Source organism: Dendrobates tinctorius, unplaced genomic scaffold (genome assembly GCF_039654945.1).
Source record: "Dendrobates tinctorius isolate UK_male_01 unplaced genomic scaffold, ASM3965494v1 ptg000051l, whole genome shotgun sequence".
Taxonomy (NCBI): Eukaryota; Metazoa; Chordata; class Amphibia; order Anura; family Dendrobatidae; genus Dendrobates; species Dendrobates tinctorius.
Genome location: NW_027361719.1, coordinates 17,011,146 through 17,030,157, shown reverse-complemented (window position 1 = coordinate 17,030,157; position 19,012 = coordinate 17,011,146). Strand labels below are relative to the sequence as shown.

The 19,012-nt window shown below is 44.6% G+C and overlaps 1 protein-coding gene across 2 annotated transcripts; it reads left to right on the top strand.

Moving 5' to 3' along the window:
- The first annotated feature begins 523 nt into the window (after positions 1-523).
- Positions 524-18,163, top strand: LOC141091394 (inhibin beta C chain-like). Of its 2 annotated transcripts, none has more exons than XM_073576948.1 (3): positions 524-661; positions 1,192-1,545; positions 17,237-18,163. In XM_073576948.1, the coding sequence occupies exons 2-3, from the start codon at positions 1,200-1,202 to the stop codon at positions 17,971-17,973; spliced, it is 1,083 nt and encodes a 360-aa protein (XP_073433049.1). In that variant the 5' UTR covers positions 524-661; positions 1,192-1,199; the 3' UTR covers positions 17,974-18,163. The 2 variants fall into 2 exon arrangements, with proteins under 2 accessions (XP_073433049.1, XP_073433050.1); XM_073576949.1 differs by having other exon boundaries at positions 543-653.
- The last annotated feature ends 849 nt before the right edge of the window (positions 18,164-19,012 follow it).

Sequence of the window (19,012 nt, the reverse complement as noted above, 5' to 3'; positions counted from 1 at the left end):
TCTCTGGCCTGTGTTAAATCTTTACACAGACCTGTCCTGAACAGAGCTCTTTGCTCAGATGCTTTCAATCAACACTCTGACACACCCAAAGCTAAACTGAAGCTTAAAATGGGAACCGTGGACATGAGCCACTCCCAAAACTTGGAATGGAGGGAGAGACCCATCCCACTACCAATCCTATAGGTCTCTCAAAAAATAAAAACTCATGTCAAGTTTTCCTAAATCTAATGTGGTCAAATAGCTTGACCAAATCCACACTTACTTTGATTTTGCATTGCAACCACTGCTGTCAATATGCTTCTAAGAACATTCTAAGGGACACATAATTCTCTTCACTGTCTCACAATATATTTATTGTTATTTGTTTTTCTTATAAAGTTCAACTAGAATATATATTGACCAGAAATGACATGAGATATTTCAGAAAGAGTTAACTGCTCTGCTGGCTCTCCTGAGGTCACCCATTGTGTATATTTGCTGTACGCATACAGCTTTGGTTTATTTCTTGTTTGGTAAAAAAAAACACAAAGCTAAAATTATAGAAAACTTTGCACTTTTGGGTTTAGTTTCCTCCCAATTTCAAAGGACGCCAGTCAGAACAGAAGGAAGAGCGAAGCTATCACCAGCTGCAGATCTTCAAGCAAAGAATCCTTGTAACCAGGTTTTTCCTTAGTGATCACTATCTCTGTATTATGAACTGTGGAGCAGAAGATTATGTTTCTTGTGCTTTTTTTTAGCTTGCTTATCTCCTGTTTATATTGTAAAATAATCACTCGTTAAGCAATTTTAACATGTTTATATCACTTAAATACAATATTTATCTATCTATATATACAGTGTTTATGTATTTACATGATATCAGGGTGTAAAGGTTGCTTGACCAATATATCTGTTATATATATATAGATATATCTATATATATAGATATATATTATATATATATATATATATATAAATTTATATATATACTGTATATATATATATAAATGTATCCGGTATGTGTGTGTGTGTGTATATATATATATATATATATATATATATACATATACATACATATGTAACAGTAGGCAGGCTCTCCACTTGTGTTTGGCATTCTTCCTAGATTCCTTTTTCTGCAATAACAGAGATAGGACTGTGCTTTTAGTTGATCATTGTTTTATGTTTGTTGAACTGCTGTGTCCTTCTCCGCAGATAACATCATGACAGTCCTTGTTGCTTTACCTCTATTGCTGGTTATTATGCAGGCATCACTGGCAAATTTTTCCTGCTCATCTTGCAGCATTTTCAACCAACCTATGGAGGCTGAAGCTGAGAAAGCAATACTTCTGGAAGTGGCCAAGCAGAACATTTTGAGCAAACTTCACTTGCACCAGCGGCCAAACATTTCACAGGCGGTGTCTCGGGATAATCTGGCACAGGCTCTGCTACGACTGAACATTGAGTTGGATGAGGACCAATCACAAGACATGCCAACAAAGAATAGTAAAGGAGACAAGGAAATGGATATAGGTCAAACCTATGAAGTCATCAGCTTTGCTGAAATAGGTGCAGTATGCAATGTATATTATGTGTATAAAGATATAGCATTTATCTGTAGAACATCATATGTTTCTGTATAGCATTGACATTTATACTAGTCTCAAAAATTATCACTTAATCACAAGATGAGCGCTAATTGTTTGATGGGTATAAATCCCTCTGTTAGGGTCATTAATCACCAGAATGGTGGACTTATGTCCAGAATATTTACTGCTCCGTTGTCGTTAAGCCCTAGGCCAGTAGGTCTCAGAATGTTCTTTCAGCTCCTTCTGGCCAAGACCTTGTGGCCAAGAGAGAACCAAGGGAGACCTGAGCATATACTTGCTCCTTCTGGCAACTGGTGGGTAGCACAATAATTTAAGGTTCATTCTGTTTTTATGGAGAATTTCCTGTAGGAAATGCAATAACTTTACTATACATTGTATTGTGTGTACAGCCCCAGAATGTAACATTGATATTTTTTAATCAGCAGAGTAAGACTTATAGACTTAGATTCATTTTGTTGGCAACTCTATTTTTTATCTACTGTCAAATACATAAGCCATGTAAAAGATTGAGGACTGTAAGCAGGGGTCAGTGACTGCTAAGATGATGTTGTATAAAGTGCCATATTTGATCACCTACCTTTTAGCTTTAATCTTACATGTCAGTGGCATATGAGAAGATAAAATAAACTTGACCAGTTTTCCACTGACAGACATTTTCTAGTCTGTAATGATACAAACCCTGTTTTGCGAAATTTACAAAGACTTTGCCTTCTACAGATGTCTCATATATTTGCAGAGTTACATTCAAGTTTATTTGCACAATGCTCACTGATATTCCATGCATTTAAATAATTAAATTGCATTTTATTGCATGAAATAAGTATTTGATCGCCTACCAACCATCAAGAATTCTGGCTCTCACAGGCCTGTTAGTTTTCCTTTTAGAAGCCCTCCTACTCTGCACTCATTACATGTATTAATTGCACCTGTTTGAAATTGTTGCCTATATAAAAGATATCTGTCCACACATTAATCAATCACTTTCCAATCTCTCTACCTTGGCCAAGATCAAAGAGCTGTCTAAGAACAACAGGGACAAAATTGTAGAACTGTAAGGAGGAAGACCGGGCCGCGGGTACCTATTCTTTGCTTGGTCCAGAACTGTCGGGACTGCCTCCTCTGTTGTCCGAGGGAAAGCATAAGAGACCAAACAAACCTTTGCACCCTGAAGTAGGGGGTGCGGCTAAGCGGCAACAGCAGCAGCAGCATGCACGGAAGCAGTCAGGTTTGGCGGGAACAGACAGCACGAGGTGGGGGGAGAAGAGTGTGTCGTCCTTGGAGTATCACTATCGCGCAAGCCGGCCTCCGGACAGAAGAGAGAAACGTACAGTGTGTCCGGTGGTGACAAGAAAGCAAGGTGACATATGCTACGAGACCGAGAGTACAGTGCATGCAACACCTAACAGAGTGTGGGACAGACGGTGGTCCCAGACTTGCCTATATACATTTGCCGGGCTACGTTGGACCCGGATAGTGCTGCGGCCTGCCTAATCTCGGCTACAACTACACCAATTAATGGACTAGGGGCTCAGCGGAAGGTACCGGAGACCAACCGCTGCCACCAGAAGATGGATCATTGTTTCCCACAGGATCTCATCAGATCAGCACCACACCAGCCTTTGTTGGCGCAATTGTCCATTCAGCAACACCCACCTCCTGAGAAACGACTGACAGGATAAGTTAACTTAAACGAACTGCGGCAGGATGCAGTCCATGGGCATTGAAATGACACCAAGCGGCTGTGGGTGCCCCAAGGGCCAGTATACTGCTGGAGGCAATGTTGAGCAACTTCCCAAAGTTCACAGGGAGCAGTATTTTACTATGGGACTGGACTGAGCGGGTCAAGGGTATGTTGAGAATGCACCCCATGACCCCTGAGATGCAGGCATAAATTGCCATGATGGCCCTAGATGGAGAGGCGAGGTGTTCAGTCATGTTCCGGCCCCCGCATGAGCGAGATGCTTTTACCAAGGTGCTACAAATCCTAGAAGAGATGCACAGGGACCCCACAGAAGTTGGAGAATTGCACATGTGCTTGTTTAGCTGTGTCCAAAGGGAGGGGGCATCTGTGACACAATACATGAATGCGCTGCAGGAAATCCAGGCTGCGATCGCTAAGCGGGATGACGTAGGTGTAGGACCCCCTGATATCGTTCTGAAAGACCAGCTAGTGGCAGGCTTTAGAGATGCGCTGCTTAAACAGGCCTTGCGAGAGCGTTTGCAGGTTAAGCTGCGTATGTCCTTTCTGGAAGTTGGGGTGGAAGCACGTGCACGTGAGCTGGATCAGAGGGTGACAGTCCCGACGGGGAAGGTCTGGAGCGGAGAGGTATCCGTTTCGCTGACAACTGAACCAAGTTGGGTGAGGGAACTCCGGAAGGAAATCCAGGACATGCGAGAGGAATGGTCCGACTTAACGAAGAAGCCTTCGGTACTCTTGGGCTCCTCCGGAGGCAGAACTAGTCCCGAACCCCATCAGTAAATGAGACCGCTTCACGTAGAAAGGCCACCAATCTGTTTCACTTGTGGAGACACTGGACATTAAGCTGGAGGATGTGCGCCGGGGAAGATTCCTCCACTGTCATCTGTTAAATTAATGGGCTCCGAGGCTGGGGGATGCCACCCGGAGCCTGAACAGTCAGGAAGGAGAGAAAGAAGTCACAAAAGTTTGGTTTCCCTGAGTCCTCTCGTTTGGGCCGAAATAGATGGTTGGGCCGTCCGCTGTTTAGTTGATACTGGCTCCCAAGTAACCACCATGCCCGAGACTTAGGAATGAATGTGTTGAAAGAAATCGGGAACATCCTGGTCAGCGAGTCAGCCGATGTGTTTCTGAATCGATGGAACCTTCACACTCCTCAGAGAAAAGTGTTCCAACAGTTGCTATGGGTGGCCCAAGCCCAAGAGGCATCAAGTGAAGGAAAAACGTTGGGTTAAGGTGATCATTCCGGCCGCCGTCAGCCTTGTCTTACCATTAGGTGAGACTGTGCTCACTCTGCCCATCTGAGCCTGTACCTCTTTTGAAGGAGTAGAAGTGCAGATCGAGCCAACTTTTATGGATCAGCTACCTCCAGGGCTCCTCGTTGCATGGACATTAGCCACTGTTCCCTGATGGTCATGTACCGGTGCGATGTGTCAACCAGGGAGAAGATGATCTCATGTTCTCACCCAAGAGTGAGGTGCCACAGGTAATGAGAATGTTGAAAGAGCTGATACTAGCAGAGGCCATTCAGTTGGCGGTGAAACAGGGGAACCCCTGGACAGTGGCCGCAACGGTGTCCTCCGAACAGCCATTCAATCATCTAAAAGAAGGATGCCGAATCCTGGAGCAGATGTGGGCTGAGCTAACAGAACTCTCACCCCAACAGGTGCAATAAGTGGAGGCAGTACTCGAACAATATCACTACGTTTTTGCTCATCATGACAATGATTTTGGGTGTACCACAGCTATCACCCACGAGATTCCAACGGGAAACATCGCACCAATTCAGGAGCGATATTGGCATATCCCACCACAAATGTACCAGGAAGTGAAAGAGATGTTGGTGCACATGCTGCAGAATGGGGTCATCCAAGAGAGCCAAAGTCCTTGGACCCATTGTTTTAGTACGGAAGAAGGACGGGACCCTGCACTTGTAGACTACTGGAAACTGAATGCCTGCACTGTGCGAGACTCATACCCACTACCTAGAATCAAAGAATCGCTGTCTGCCCTGGGAAAAGCGAAGTACTTCTTGTCGTTGGATATGGCCAGTGGATATTGGCAAGTCCCCATGTCTGAGCATGACCGAGTGAAGACAGTATTCATACTGCCCTTGGGATTCCTTTCGGCCTTACCATTGCACCCAGGACCTTTCAACGATTGATGGAGAGATGTTTGGGAGATCTGAACATTGAGGCTATTCTCATCTATTTGGTTGACAACATAGATTATGCAGCCACCTTTGAGGAGCACCTTCAACAGCTGGAGCAACTGCTGAGCCAACTACAGAAGCACGAACGTGAAACCCTGGAAGTGTCATCTCTTCCGCAAGAAGATTGAATATCTGGGATATGTTGTATTCGCTGAAGGAGTGAGACCATCGCGTGAGAAGATTGCAGCAGTACTGGACTGACCCACCCCGAAAACCGTGAAAGATGTCCGTGTCTTTCTGGGATTTACCGGGTGCTATCGATGGTTCGGGAAAACTTCACTCGTATTGCTAACCCGCTGCTGTTGTTGAAAGGGGTGCTGTCCGGCGCAAAGAATCAGACCATCCAGTGAGGAGATAGCCAGGAAGAAGCTTTTTGAGCCCTAAAAATGGCCCTGACTGAAGCTCCTGTGTTGGCCTATGCAGACTTCTCTCAACCCTTCATCCTTCACAATGATGGAAGCCTGTGTGGACTAGGAGCTGTGTTGTCACAAATGCAGGACATAAAAGAGCGAGTGATTGCTTATGCGAGTCGGTCCCTCCACGACTCTGAACGAAACCCAGACAATTACAGTTCTTTCAAGCTGGAACTAGTGGCTGTCAGGAGCACCGCAATGAACTTGCTCACTGAGCCAGTGCGTGTGTCCTGAGTAAAGCAAACTGTGCTCAAAGATACCTGTGGAGCAGGCAGCAGCCGAGTAGATGCGTACTTCAGAGCCGCAGGACCTGAATAACGTGACTGCTAGGGGCGTGGCCTAAACTCCAGAGAGCTAGGAGCTGCAAGAGAACTCCTAGCAGGGTAACTGCGAGACAAAGATACCAAGGGGCATAGACTGGGAGGATAGTCAGGACGTAGCCAATGAGTCATACACAGAGATAGCTGCAAGGTACAAGAGGGGCGAGCAGAGAGTAGTCAGATCACAGGCAATGAGTCAGAGAGGATAGCGTAGTACAGAATCAACAGGCAAACTCACAACGGGAAACAGAACCGGGTCAGAACCATATAAACAAGCTATAACAACGAACAGGAACAGGCACACAGAGGTCAGCACACTCGGCCAAAGGCAAAAGTATAACTGGCAGGGATTGGAGCTTCCCAGGGGTTTAAGAAGCTCTCCCAGAACCAGAAAGAGGCCACAATCATTAACCCCAGGTGTGCAGGTCAAAACCTGCACTGAGCTCCAGACATTAACCCCTGACGTGCAGCTCAAAAACCTGCACTGGGATCATGACAGTGGCATTGGTGTGGGCCATGAATGAGAAATTCGCTGAGTACCTGTCTGGGTCTGAAGTCTTGGTACGCACTGTTAATAATCCTCTCGCCAACCTGGAAAATGAGAAACTGGGAGCCCTGGAGCAGAGATGGGTGGTTCGTATGGCCAAGTACCGATACAAGATTGTGTATCGAAGAGGGGCTGAGAATACACATGCCGATGCTTTATCCAGAATAACGTTCGAACAACCTGGACACAACCGGGATGAAGTGCTGGAGGCCAAAGACATTCCTGGATTTCAGAATTACGCCAGGATGCTGGCGGCAACGCAGGGACAGATCAGGGAGAAGTCCCGAAAACATACACTGGGACATCTACGTGATGACTGGGTATGGCTGCAGCAGGAAGATGGGGACTCGCTCAGTTGAGGCAGTGGGTGGCTTTGAAACAACTTCCCTGCCAAAGAGAGAAAGACACACTGTCCCCAGGAACCCTGCAAATCCTATGGCAGTGGGAGAGGCTCCAATTGGAAGATGGCTTGCTGTATCAGAAAGTGCAGTTATCAGGGGAGATGGGAGTCACCTGGCAAGTGGTGCTCCCAGAAAAGTTACTCAGCGAGGTAGCCACAGAAGCTCATGAGAGAGGGGTCCACTTTGGCCTGGAGAAGACATTCCAGTGGCTGCAGAAGCTGGTCTGCCATCTTCGGCTGAAGAATGCAGTAGATGAAGCCTGTCAGCTATGCAGGAATTGTGAACTAGCTAAGACTCCGGAACAGAGGGCCCCTACCCATCGTGACTTCTGCTCCCCTGGAGGTGTTAATGAATGACCGTGGGTCTAGCTCACCTGGGATATGAACATTGTCTGGTGATGACCGATCATTTTACCAAATTTGCTGTGGTGACTCCGACCCGGGATCAGACTGCTGAGTCGGCGGCACAGACCTTTTGCAGAGACTTCATCCGAGTGTACGGTTGTCCGAAGAGAATTCATTCTGATCAAGGCGCCTGTTTTGAAGGATGAGTGATGGAAGAACTATATCGCCTGTATCAGATCGAGCAATCCAGGACAACGCCCTACCATCCACAACGGAAATGGAGCCTGCGAGCGTTTCAATCGGACACTGATTCAGATGTTGAGGACGTAGGAGGAAAACAGGAAAGTTCGCTAGCCTGAGTATGTGGCTGAATTAGTATGGGTGTACAATAACTGGGTGCACAGCACAATTGGATACACGCCCTACACACTGCAGTTTGGCCGAAAAGGGCGAGAAATCACTGAGCTGGAATTGGCCAAATACATGTTATATATTCAGCTCTGGCAAAAATTAAGAGACCACTGCACAGTTTTATAAAAATCAGCTTCTCTATATGTCTGACAGCCATTCCATTCCAGTGTCAGTTGAATTCCAAGCAGAGTACACCTCATTCTACTTAATGTGCTTCTGATTAGGAGATCACCTAAACCAAATCTTATTTAACGAAGGAAAGGATAAAATACCCTGCTGTGGTATTCACAATCCTCTTGCAATAGGACAAGCTGGATGGCAAAACAAGTGCTAGTAATAACCCAAAAGTAATAGGAATGAAAAAAGAACTTTTAACCATGCCAAAGGAGTTGAAATACAAAGTCATGAGTGAGGAAAAGAAGGGCTCAATTCTGGCTTTACTAGCAGAGGGATACAGTGAGTGTCATGTTGCCTCCAATCCTTAAGATTTCTAAGTTGGTAGTCCATTACAACAAGGTCAAGCAGCAAACATTGGGGACAACAAAGCTTCAGACCAGCAGAGGGCGAAAAGACTCTTCACTGACCGGGACTGTCATCTTATTTGAATGTCACTCAGCAACCACAGGATGACATCAAGTGACCTACAAAAGGGATATCAAATGGCAGCTGGGGTGAAGTGTATGGCAAGAACAGTTTGTAACAGGCTGCTAGCAGCAGGGCTCAAATCATGTAAAGGTAGAAAAAAGCCTTTCATCAATTAGAAGCAAAGGAGAGCCAGGCTGAAGTTTGCCAAAGACCATAAGGATTGGACCATAGACGACTGGAGTAAGGTAATCTTCTCTGATGAGTATAATTTTCAGCTTTGCCCAACACCTGGTCGTCTAATGGTTAGACGGAGACCTGGAGAGGCGTACAAGCCACAGTGTCTTGCACACACTGTGAAATTTGGTGGAGGTATAAAGGCCAGTCAAGACTATAGTTGTGGCCAGAGACACTAAAGCATCAGTGTCTCAGCCTTCCTTCACAGAAAATTGCAATCCACTGTTCAGTGTACCTGCGTCTCCAGCTTCGGGTGCCCCTGGGTACTTCCCAAGCGATGAAGGCCTTTGTCCGAGGCAACTCCAAGTAATTGAGACACGGTCCATAGTAACTTGAACGGTTTTACTTCACACAATATATCCACAGTTGGCACATCATAGGATACAAATTCATCTTTACTTACTTCTTCAGCTCTCCCTACTTTGCTGATGCTTCTATACGGCACACGTCCTGACCGTCTTAGACTGCTTCCCAGCTTCTTCCTGGCCTAACCTCGCCATGATGACAATTCCTTCTGCCTGTTGCACCCCAGAGTTGAAATCATCCGCCACCCGGTTTGGTTACCTCTGGAAAAGCATCTGACCCGTCTGTACCGCTCCCTGTGAAGCTTCAGCAACCTTCTGTTCCTCACTCCGACCGACTCCCACCCTAAAGGAGTCCACCCAGGCTATGAGTCGCCACATCTCTCTACTGTACTAGCCCACTGTATTGATGTCCAGTGCCCGTGGATAATGTGGGCTGACGCTGCTTAACATTGCGTGGCTGCTGAGCCATTCTGGGTGTATAGTCCATGTGGACACTTCGGTCACCCTGGCCCTGTCTGAACTAACTTCACTTCTACTCTAACCTTGACTCCCGGCAGCCCCTCCTACACTTAACCCTATCCTACTACGATTTCTGTACACTAGAGTGCCCCCCTCTAGTGTCCAAAAAAGAGCACTTCGCTTTCCCTATTCTGTAAATGACAAACCATGAAATGCAGTAAATAATATCACAACTATGTGCAAATAAAAGCAATAATGCAATAAAACGTAAAGAAAAAACAATGGTAATACCCAGAAGGGGTAGCAGTACCATTTCATACGTGTGGCAATACATGTAAACATGTAGCAGTATCAGTTAGCAAAGAGTAATAAATACAACAATGAACATTTTTGCTAAACCCCCTTTCTCTACTGTACTGGCCCACTGTATTGATCTCCAGTGGCCGTGGATAATGTGTCGCTGTTTAACGTTGTGGGGCTGCCGAGCTGTCCTGGGCCTATAGCCCATGTGAGCACCTTGGATACTCTGGCCCCATCTGAACTAACTTCCTTTCGACTCTAAACTCAATTCTCGGCAGCCCCTCCTACACTTAACCCTATCGTACTACGAGTTCTATACACTAGAGTGCCCCCCTCTAGTGTTCAAAAAAGAGCACTACGCTTTCCCTATACTGTAAATGATAAACCATGAAATGCAGTAAATATTATCACAACTATGTGTAAATAAAAGCAATAATACAATAAAACGTAAAGACAAAACAATGATGATACCCAGAAGGGGTAGCAGTACCATTTCATACGTGCGGTAATGCATGAAAACATGTAGCAGTACCAGTTAACAAAGAGTAATAAATACAACAATGAACATTTTTACTTAACACCCTTTACACTCCCTTTTTCCTTAAATTTGGTTGTCCCTGACCAAACACTTTTCAAAACTTTAATATTTACAACACATACTCCACGCAGGGAGATTATATGAGGTAGTCACTTCCGGTACGCACCGCAGTTTGTGTCCTACACATGGGACAGCAGTCCTGGGAGTAAGCTCCCCCTTTCCTTGAGGGAAGTATAGTCTCTCTTCTGGTAGTCTCCAACCGAGAAGACAGTTTCCGCTTTTCCAACAGAATGGGGGCAACAGGCACAACAAAAAAACAATAAGAGTCCATGGGTTCCAGATATAATGCCTAGCTCACAGTCCTCCAGGCCGAGATAAATAAATTTGTGAAAACCAAAAGAAAATAACGCTTCGCTCCTGTGTTGTTAATGGGCCGCAACGGCCGTGTGGCTCTTGAATCTGCAGAGCATGACAGGGCTTCCTACCCTGTGGGGACACGTAACAGTCTCAAATCAAACCTGGGGTGCAACATGTACAACTTTTATTAAGCAAACAGACTTATGTACAACAGCAATGTTCAACGGCACATATCGTGTATCGCTCCTTTCACTTCCGAGATCACCTCTGCAGCCACAGAGGATGCAGACTGCTGCACAGCAGCACAAGTGGTAGTGCTGGCGGTCTCCCGGGTGCCAACTGACATTTGGGCCTGCACCGATTCTAGGAAGAGCCCCATGTCATCTTCGTCATAGTGAGTGACTGCTACCGCGAAGTACCCATGGGCACAGTCCTCTTTAAAAAAGGAGACCCGATCCACCTTCTTCAGCAACCGGCCAAATTTGACAGATGCCACATTCACACAGACTTTGGCATCAGTCCCTTCTTCCCTGATAAAGCTATAACCTCGCTCAGTGTCGACCAGCCATCCCCAGGTTCGTCGCACTACCATAGTGCCCCCTCCAAGCCGCCACAGCTCCGTCCAGAACTCTCTCTCATTGCTTTATACCTTTTATGACCCCTTCCACCCAGGCAGCCTGCCTGGGAGTGGGAAAGGGACCCTCTGTTGCTGGGTGCGAATAGTTTGCTTCCATTGCCATTGCGGAGTGAGAAGTGGGCCGAACTTCCGACAGCTGGGGTTGAGAGGTGGACTTCTCTGTGGGGGCGGATGACGGCCTCTGGGACAGGGCTCTGCGGGAAGGACCTTCACTCAGGGATCAGGGACGAGGGCACACTCATCCACTCAGATGAGGACGTGATGGTCATGATCTTCTCTGGAACGCTGGCCCTCTCTGTGGGGACGCCCACGCGCTTGATGGACGTGTGGAGTGCCCGCTTGATCTTCATTTCCACCCCCGGTTCCTCCAGGGCAGACGCCAGTTCCGTTCTCCGTTGAATGAACAGCAAGTGCTCTGGATCACCTGCTCCTTGGCTAAACGCTGCACCATTGGCTCCACACGTGAAAATTCCAGCTCCTGACTAGATGGTAGCTCCGTTGGCTGCTAACTCTGCGGCCGAGGCAACTCCGCAGGCAGACTGGTGGGGACCTCCGCTGATTCCTCGCTTGTATTGCCAGGCTGGGCTTCTGCTCTTTCCTACCACCACCTCCCCTCAAGGCGGCCCACACCCTGGCAGCTACGGGTGCAGGAGTGCTGCATCGTGGCCTGCTCAAGTTCACAAAATGGCGCCGCCAGCTTCTTCCGGGATTTTCTTCTGGGTCCCACCCATTTCTGGGGGAGTCCACCTCCGACAACTCCACCCATCTGTCATTAGTCAATGGAAGAGGGCGGGGTTTTCTCCTCTTCATCCACACCCACCAGGGGCATACTGACAGGCAGGTTTTGACACCAGGGGACGACGGCAACGCCCACAAAGGACGCGGTTCTTGTTGTCAACTTCTTCGCCATCTCCCGCCAATTCCACAGCCGCTATCTTGGTCACAGTAATGGTGTCAGACTTTCTCATCAAATAAGTCAAGTCCAACTCGGTAGTCACGTCCGGTGTTGTCAGAAAATCTTTAGTAGGCAATTCCAGTGTTTCATCCATGTCCACAAATTCTTCTCCAGATCCAGCGACCACTTGTTCCTTTTCCGGGTCATTTTCCAGGGGCACAGCAGTCGCACGCACATCATCATCATCAACTATTCTGTCCGCGGATTCTCTGCATTGCGAGGTAGTCGTTTCCTGCAGACTACACCAGATGTCATGGCCAGAGACACTAAATCATCAGTGTCCCTGCCTTCCCTCACATAACATTGCAATCCACTGTTCAGCGTACCTGCATCTCCAGGTTCAGGTCCCCTTGGGTACTTCTCAAGAGGCAAAGGCCCTTCTCCGAGGCAACTCCCAGTAATTGAGACACAGTCCATAGTAATTTGAACGGTTTCTTTACTGATAACTTCACACAATATATCCACAGTTGGCACATCATAGGATACACATTCATCTTTACTTGCTTCCTCAGCTCTCCCTACTTTGTTGACGCTTATATACGGCACACGTCTGGACCGGACCGTCTTAGACTGCTTCCCAACTTCTCCCTGGCCTAACCTCGCCATAATGACAATTCCTTCTGCCTGTTTCACCCCAGACTTGAAATCATCCGCCACCTGGTTTAGTTGCCTCTGGAAAAGCATCCGACCCGTCTGTACTGCCCCCTGCAAAGCTTCAGCAACCTTCTGTTCCTCACTCCAACCGACTCCTACCCTAAAGGAGTCCGTCCAGGCTATGAGTCGCGACATCTTCTCTCTACTGTACTGGCCCACTGTGTTGATGTCCAGTGGCCATGGATAAAGTGGGCTGTCGCTGCTTAACATTGCGTGGCTGCCGAGCCGTTCTGGGTGTATAGTCCATGTGGACACTTTGGTCACCCTGGCCCCGTCTGAACTAACTTCACTTCTACTCTAACCTTGACTCCCGGCAGCCCCTCCTACACTTAACCTTATCCTACTACGAGTTCTATACACTAGAGTGCCCCCCTCTAGTTTCCAAAAAATAGCACTTCGCTTTCCCTATACTGTAAATGACAAACCATGAAATGCAGTAAACATTATCACAACTATGTGCAAATAAAAGCAAAAATGCAATAAAACGTAAAGAAAAAGCAATGGTAATACTCAGAAGGGGTAGCAGTACTATTTCATACGTGTGGCAATACATGTAAACATGTAGCAGTACCAGTTAGCAAAGAGTAATAAATAATGAACATTTTTACTAAACCCCCTTTACAGAGGATCAGTGATGTTCTGGGGATGCTTCAGCAAGGCTGGAATTGGGCAGGTTAATCTTTGCAAAGGACGTATGAATCAAGCCGCATACAATGTTATCCTGGAAAAACAGTTGATTCCTTCTGCTCAGGCAATGTTCCCCAACTCTGAGGACTTGTTTTCCAGCAGGACAATGCGCCATGTCACACAACTAGGTCAATCAATGTGTGGATGTAGGACCACCACATCAAATCCCTGTCATGGCCAGCCCAATCTCCAGACCTGAACTCCATTGAAAACCTCTGGAATGTAATCAAGAGGAAGATGGATAGTCACAAGCCATCAAACAAAGAGGAACTGCTTACAGTTTTGTACCAGGAGTGGCATAAGGTCACCCAAAAGCAGTGTGAAAGACTGGTGGAAAGCATGCCAAGATGCATGAAAGCTGTGTTTAAAAATCATGGTTATTCCACAAAATATTGACTTCTGAACGCTTCCTGAATTAAAATATTAGTATTGTTGTTTCTAAATGATTATTAACTTGTTTTCTTAGCATTATTTGAGGTCTACAAGCACTGCATTTTTTGTTATTTTGACCATTTCTCATTTTCTGAAAATAAGTACAAAATTTAGTGTTCGGAAATTCGAAAACATGTTGTCAGTAGTTTATAGAATAAAAGAGCAATTTACATTTTACTCAAAAATATACCTATAAAGAGAAAAATCAGACAAACTGAAAATTTTTCAGTGGTGTCTTAATTTTTGCCAGAGCTGTATATATAAAATACACTGTTTTGCATGTTCAGCTTCTATGCATATCTATACAGGGCTAAAAATTAATGAGTACAACACCCTTTTTGAAAAGTAAGATTTTAATCAATGTCTCACTAAATAAAAACATTTTCTGAAATTTTGACAAGATTGAGTTTTATATAACACGCTTTTAACCAATAACATGAAAATAAGGTTAAAGCATCACTTCAGTTTTTTTTTTTTATTTTACCACTGGATTGGTGCTTTTAATCTAAAGTCCTTGACCCTGCTCTCGTACTTACCTGCCGCTGTCTTCACCTTCTATCACGGCCGCTCCTGTGAGTCTCCAGCAGTTTGTGACTTGCCAGATCGATCCAGTGTTTGCTGGAGGGACCCGGAAGTCCCTTTTCAATACAAGTCTATGAGAGACTTGTTATGACTCTTATAAACTTGCATTGAGAACTTGTGATTTAACTTTTGCCTTCCTGCCAGCGAGAAGTTGCGGTCACAAGATGGACCAAATCGGTGCTAGTAAAAGGTTAAGACGCCACTGGGAAAGTATAAAACTTCAGTTTTGCTTAAATTTTACTCAGCAAAATTGAATAAACCCAGAATAAAAAACTACTACATCCCGTATTTTGTATGACCTCCATGATTTTTAAGGACATCATCAAGTCTTTTAGACATGGAATGAACAAGATGGAGGCATACTGAAGCATCTTTTTCCATTCCATACCTCTTTTAGGGCCTGGATGCTGGATGTGATCTCTACTTGAATGGATTTAGCTTTTTTCTTGTTCAGAAATGCAACAGATGTGTGTTTTGTTTTGGGTCATTGTCATGTTGGAAAAGTGCATGCCTACTGAGGACACAGAATGATGGGAGCATCTCCATTTTGGAGCAGTACAGCTGTGATTTCATGATACTATCAATGAACTGTAGCTCTCAACACCAGCAGCGCTACTGGTGTCAGGGAGCTACGTTTCTTTGATGGTATCATGAATTCACAGATATATGGCACTAAACTGAAATAAAATGAACTTTATTAAATATGTATTGTGGACAAAGCACACATGTAATCCGAAACAAAAAAAAAAGTTGCATAAAAAACTGACAATTTGAATGCAACATTTTTACTACCAAGAGATCAGGTTTTAACTGCAGAAAAAGACAGAGCAAAAAGGCTGTATGTGAACTTAGCCTTATAGTCAGATAAGTACAGAAAAAGTGATATGTACTGTACATTAATAAATTCAAGTTTAGTAAATGTCAGTATGCAAAGGAAACTTTACTAAAGTTGGAATATACAACTGCTTCTCACTAAATTAGAATATCATCAAAAAGTTAATTTATTAAAGTTCTTCATTACAAAAAGTGAAACTCATAGAATATATAACATAATTACAAACAGAGTAATGTATTTCAAGTGTTTATTTCTGTTGATGATTATAGCTTACAGCCAATGAAAACCCAAAAGTCATTATCTCAGTAAATTAGAATACTTTATAAGACCAGCTTGAAAAATTATTTTAAAATCCGAAATGTTGGCCTACTGAAATGTATATTCAGTAAATGCATTCAATACTTGGTTGTGGCTCCTTTTGCAGCAATTACTGCATCAATGCAGAGTGGCATGGAGGGGATCGGCCTGTGGCGCTGCTGAGGTGTTATGGAAGCCCAGGTTGCTTTGATAGCAGCCTTCAGCTCGTCTACATTGTTCGGTCTGGTTCTCTCATCTTCCTCTTGAAGGCGAGTTTGCTGGCCAATCAAGCACAGTGATACTGTTGTTTTTAAACCAAGTATTGGTACTTTTGACAATGTGGACAGGTTCCAAGTCCTGCTGGAGAATGAAATTTCCATCTCCAAAAAGCTTGTCGGCAGAGGGAAGCATGAAGTGCTCTAAAATTTCCTGGTAGACAGCTGCGCTGATTTTGGTCTTGATAAAACACAGTGGACCTACACCAGCAGATGACATGGCTCCCCAAACCATCACTGGTTGTGGAAACTTCACACTAGACCTCAAGCAGCTTGTATTGTCTGTCTCTCCACTCTTCCTCCAGACTCTGGGTCCTTGATTTCCAAATGAAATGCAAAATTTACTTTCATCTGAAAACAACACCTTGGACCACTGAGCAACAGTCCAGTTCTTTTTCTCCTTGGCCCAGGTAAGATGCTTCTAGCGTTGTCTATTTTTCATGAGTAGCTTGACACAAGGAATGCGACATTTGTAGACCATGTCCTGAATACAATCTGTGTGTGGTGGCTCATGAAGCAATGACACCAGCAGCAGTCCATTCCTTTTGAATCTCCTCCAAATTTTTGAATGGCATTTTCTTAGCAATCCTTTCAAGGCTGCGGTTATCCTGGTTGCTTGTGCGCCTTATTCTACCACACTTTTTCTTTCACTCAACTTTCCATTAATATGCTTGGATACAGCACTCTGTGAACAGCCAGCTTCTTTAGCAATGACCTTTTGTGGCTTACACTCCTTGTGGAGTGTGTCAATGAGTGGCTTCTGGACATCTGTCAAGTCAGCAGTGTTCCCCATGATTGTGGAGCCTACTGAAACAGACTAAGGGACCTTTTTAAATGCTTAGGAATCTTTTGTAGATGTTGTTTGTTAATTATTCTTATTTACTGAGATAATTACTTTTGGATTTTCATTGGCTGTAAGCCATAATCATCACCATTAACACAAATAAACATTTGAAATAGATCTCTCTTTGTAATGAGTGACTCTATATAATATGAGTTTTACTTTTTGTATTGAAAAATTTAAACTTTTTTATGATATTCTAATTTAGTGAGAAGCACTTGTAGATGTTTTGTATATCTGCAAAAAGAAAGGGAACAAATGTGCAGTGCAAATGTGCATCATGTCCTTCATTAACATTGCCTTATCTCTGTTTGCCCATTATTTTGTGCGCAGAAAACTCAAATGACGCGAGAAGTGTTCTTCACTTTCATCTATCTACCGACAAAGAAAAGCGAGAGGAGATCCATCAGGCATGTCTGTGGTTGTACCTCAAAACCACATCCCGTAGCAAGATAACTCTATCAGTGACTGGTAAATTTATGCCTAATGACTATTCAATAGAAGGCACAGCCCAGGCTACAGCTGTAAGCGATGGCTGGTATATGATTCCTTTACCGATGTTCTCTGGAAAAGCCCTAAACGAGGGAACAGAAAATATGTACATAGAACTGATGTGCCTGGACTGTCACAAGCCGCTGAAAATGGATAATATTAGCCATGTCCATCTTCCATTTCTGGCATTAAAAGTTCACAACAAACAGGAGGATGCACGAATTCGGAGACATATCACAGAGTGCACTGGTGACATGCAAATATGTTGTCTGAAGAAATTTTACATCGCTTTTAAAGATATTGGCTGGAATGAATGGATAATTAGCCCAAAAGGTTATTTTATGAATCTCTGTGAAGGAAGATGTCCAGTTCACCTGGCCAGGTCACCAGGGATTTCAGCATCCAGTCATACGGCTATCCTGAGCCTAATCAAAGCAAACAACGCATATTCTAACCTGAGTCTGTGTTGTGTTCCCACAAAACGAAGGCCTCTCTCTTTTCTTTACTTTGATATCAACAACACCATTGTCAAGTCAGACATTCCCGATATGATTGTGGAAAGCTGTGGTTGCACTTAGTATGTGTACAGTACATTCACTTCCTCTTTAGCTTTGTCACTTGTGTGTGAACTCATGTCATAAACCTTTGTCTAAATTATTTAAACGCTTATTCAGTCATTGTTTCCTCCTGTTCGTGTAGAGCAGCAATATAAAAGGCTCATAGCAGGCAGGTAACCCATAAATAAAACTGCAAATGGCTGGAAAATAATGAGATTTTAGGTGTTATTTCAACCAGGAAAATCCAGTAGTTGAAATTCTTCAGAATGTTACGATCTGCCAATGAGAGGAACATGTTAAAAGGGTTTATTTGTGTCTATGGTTTGTAGGGATTGTAGTCGCTCAGGTGCAATGGGTGGCAATCAGGAGGCATGTTCCTTTTAAATTTCATGGGGTTTAATGCTTCACAAACCCATAAAACAGAACAGAACAAAAGAAATAGCCTTTAGCTCAGGCAAAACAAAGTACAAGTGTACAGTACTTCAGGCTCGGTCCTGGAGCCTCAACACACACAGAAGGCTTCCCCCTCCCCACATACAGCCCTATGTTAAGCAGTAGCCCACACTATATAGGTATAACCACACCCAGGAACCCATCACCTGACTAGTCACGTGACAGTGACATCACAGCAGGTCCTGAAACACATATAGAGGTACGGTGACGTCCTTTAGTGCTTAGGTGCACTAAAGAAAACACTCTGGGCTACATCACAGAGACAAGCTATCTCTGTGACACATATCTCCCATTGACTATATGACCCTTAGCCACGCCACAGGTTACAGACTGGGAACAAAGCCTATGTGGTAGCCATGTACTAAAGTAGTTAACCCATGAACACCATCACCTGTAATCACTATATATATAGTATTTCACAAAAGTGAGTACACCCCTCACATTTTTTATCTTTTCATGGGACAACACTGAAGATATGACCCTTTGATACAATGTAAAGTAGTCAGTGGACAGCTTGCATAACAATGTAAATTTGGTGTGCCCTCTAAATAACTCAACGCACAGCCTTTAATGTCTTAACCACTGGCAACAAAAATGAGTACACCCC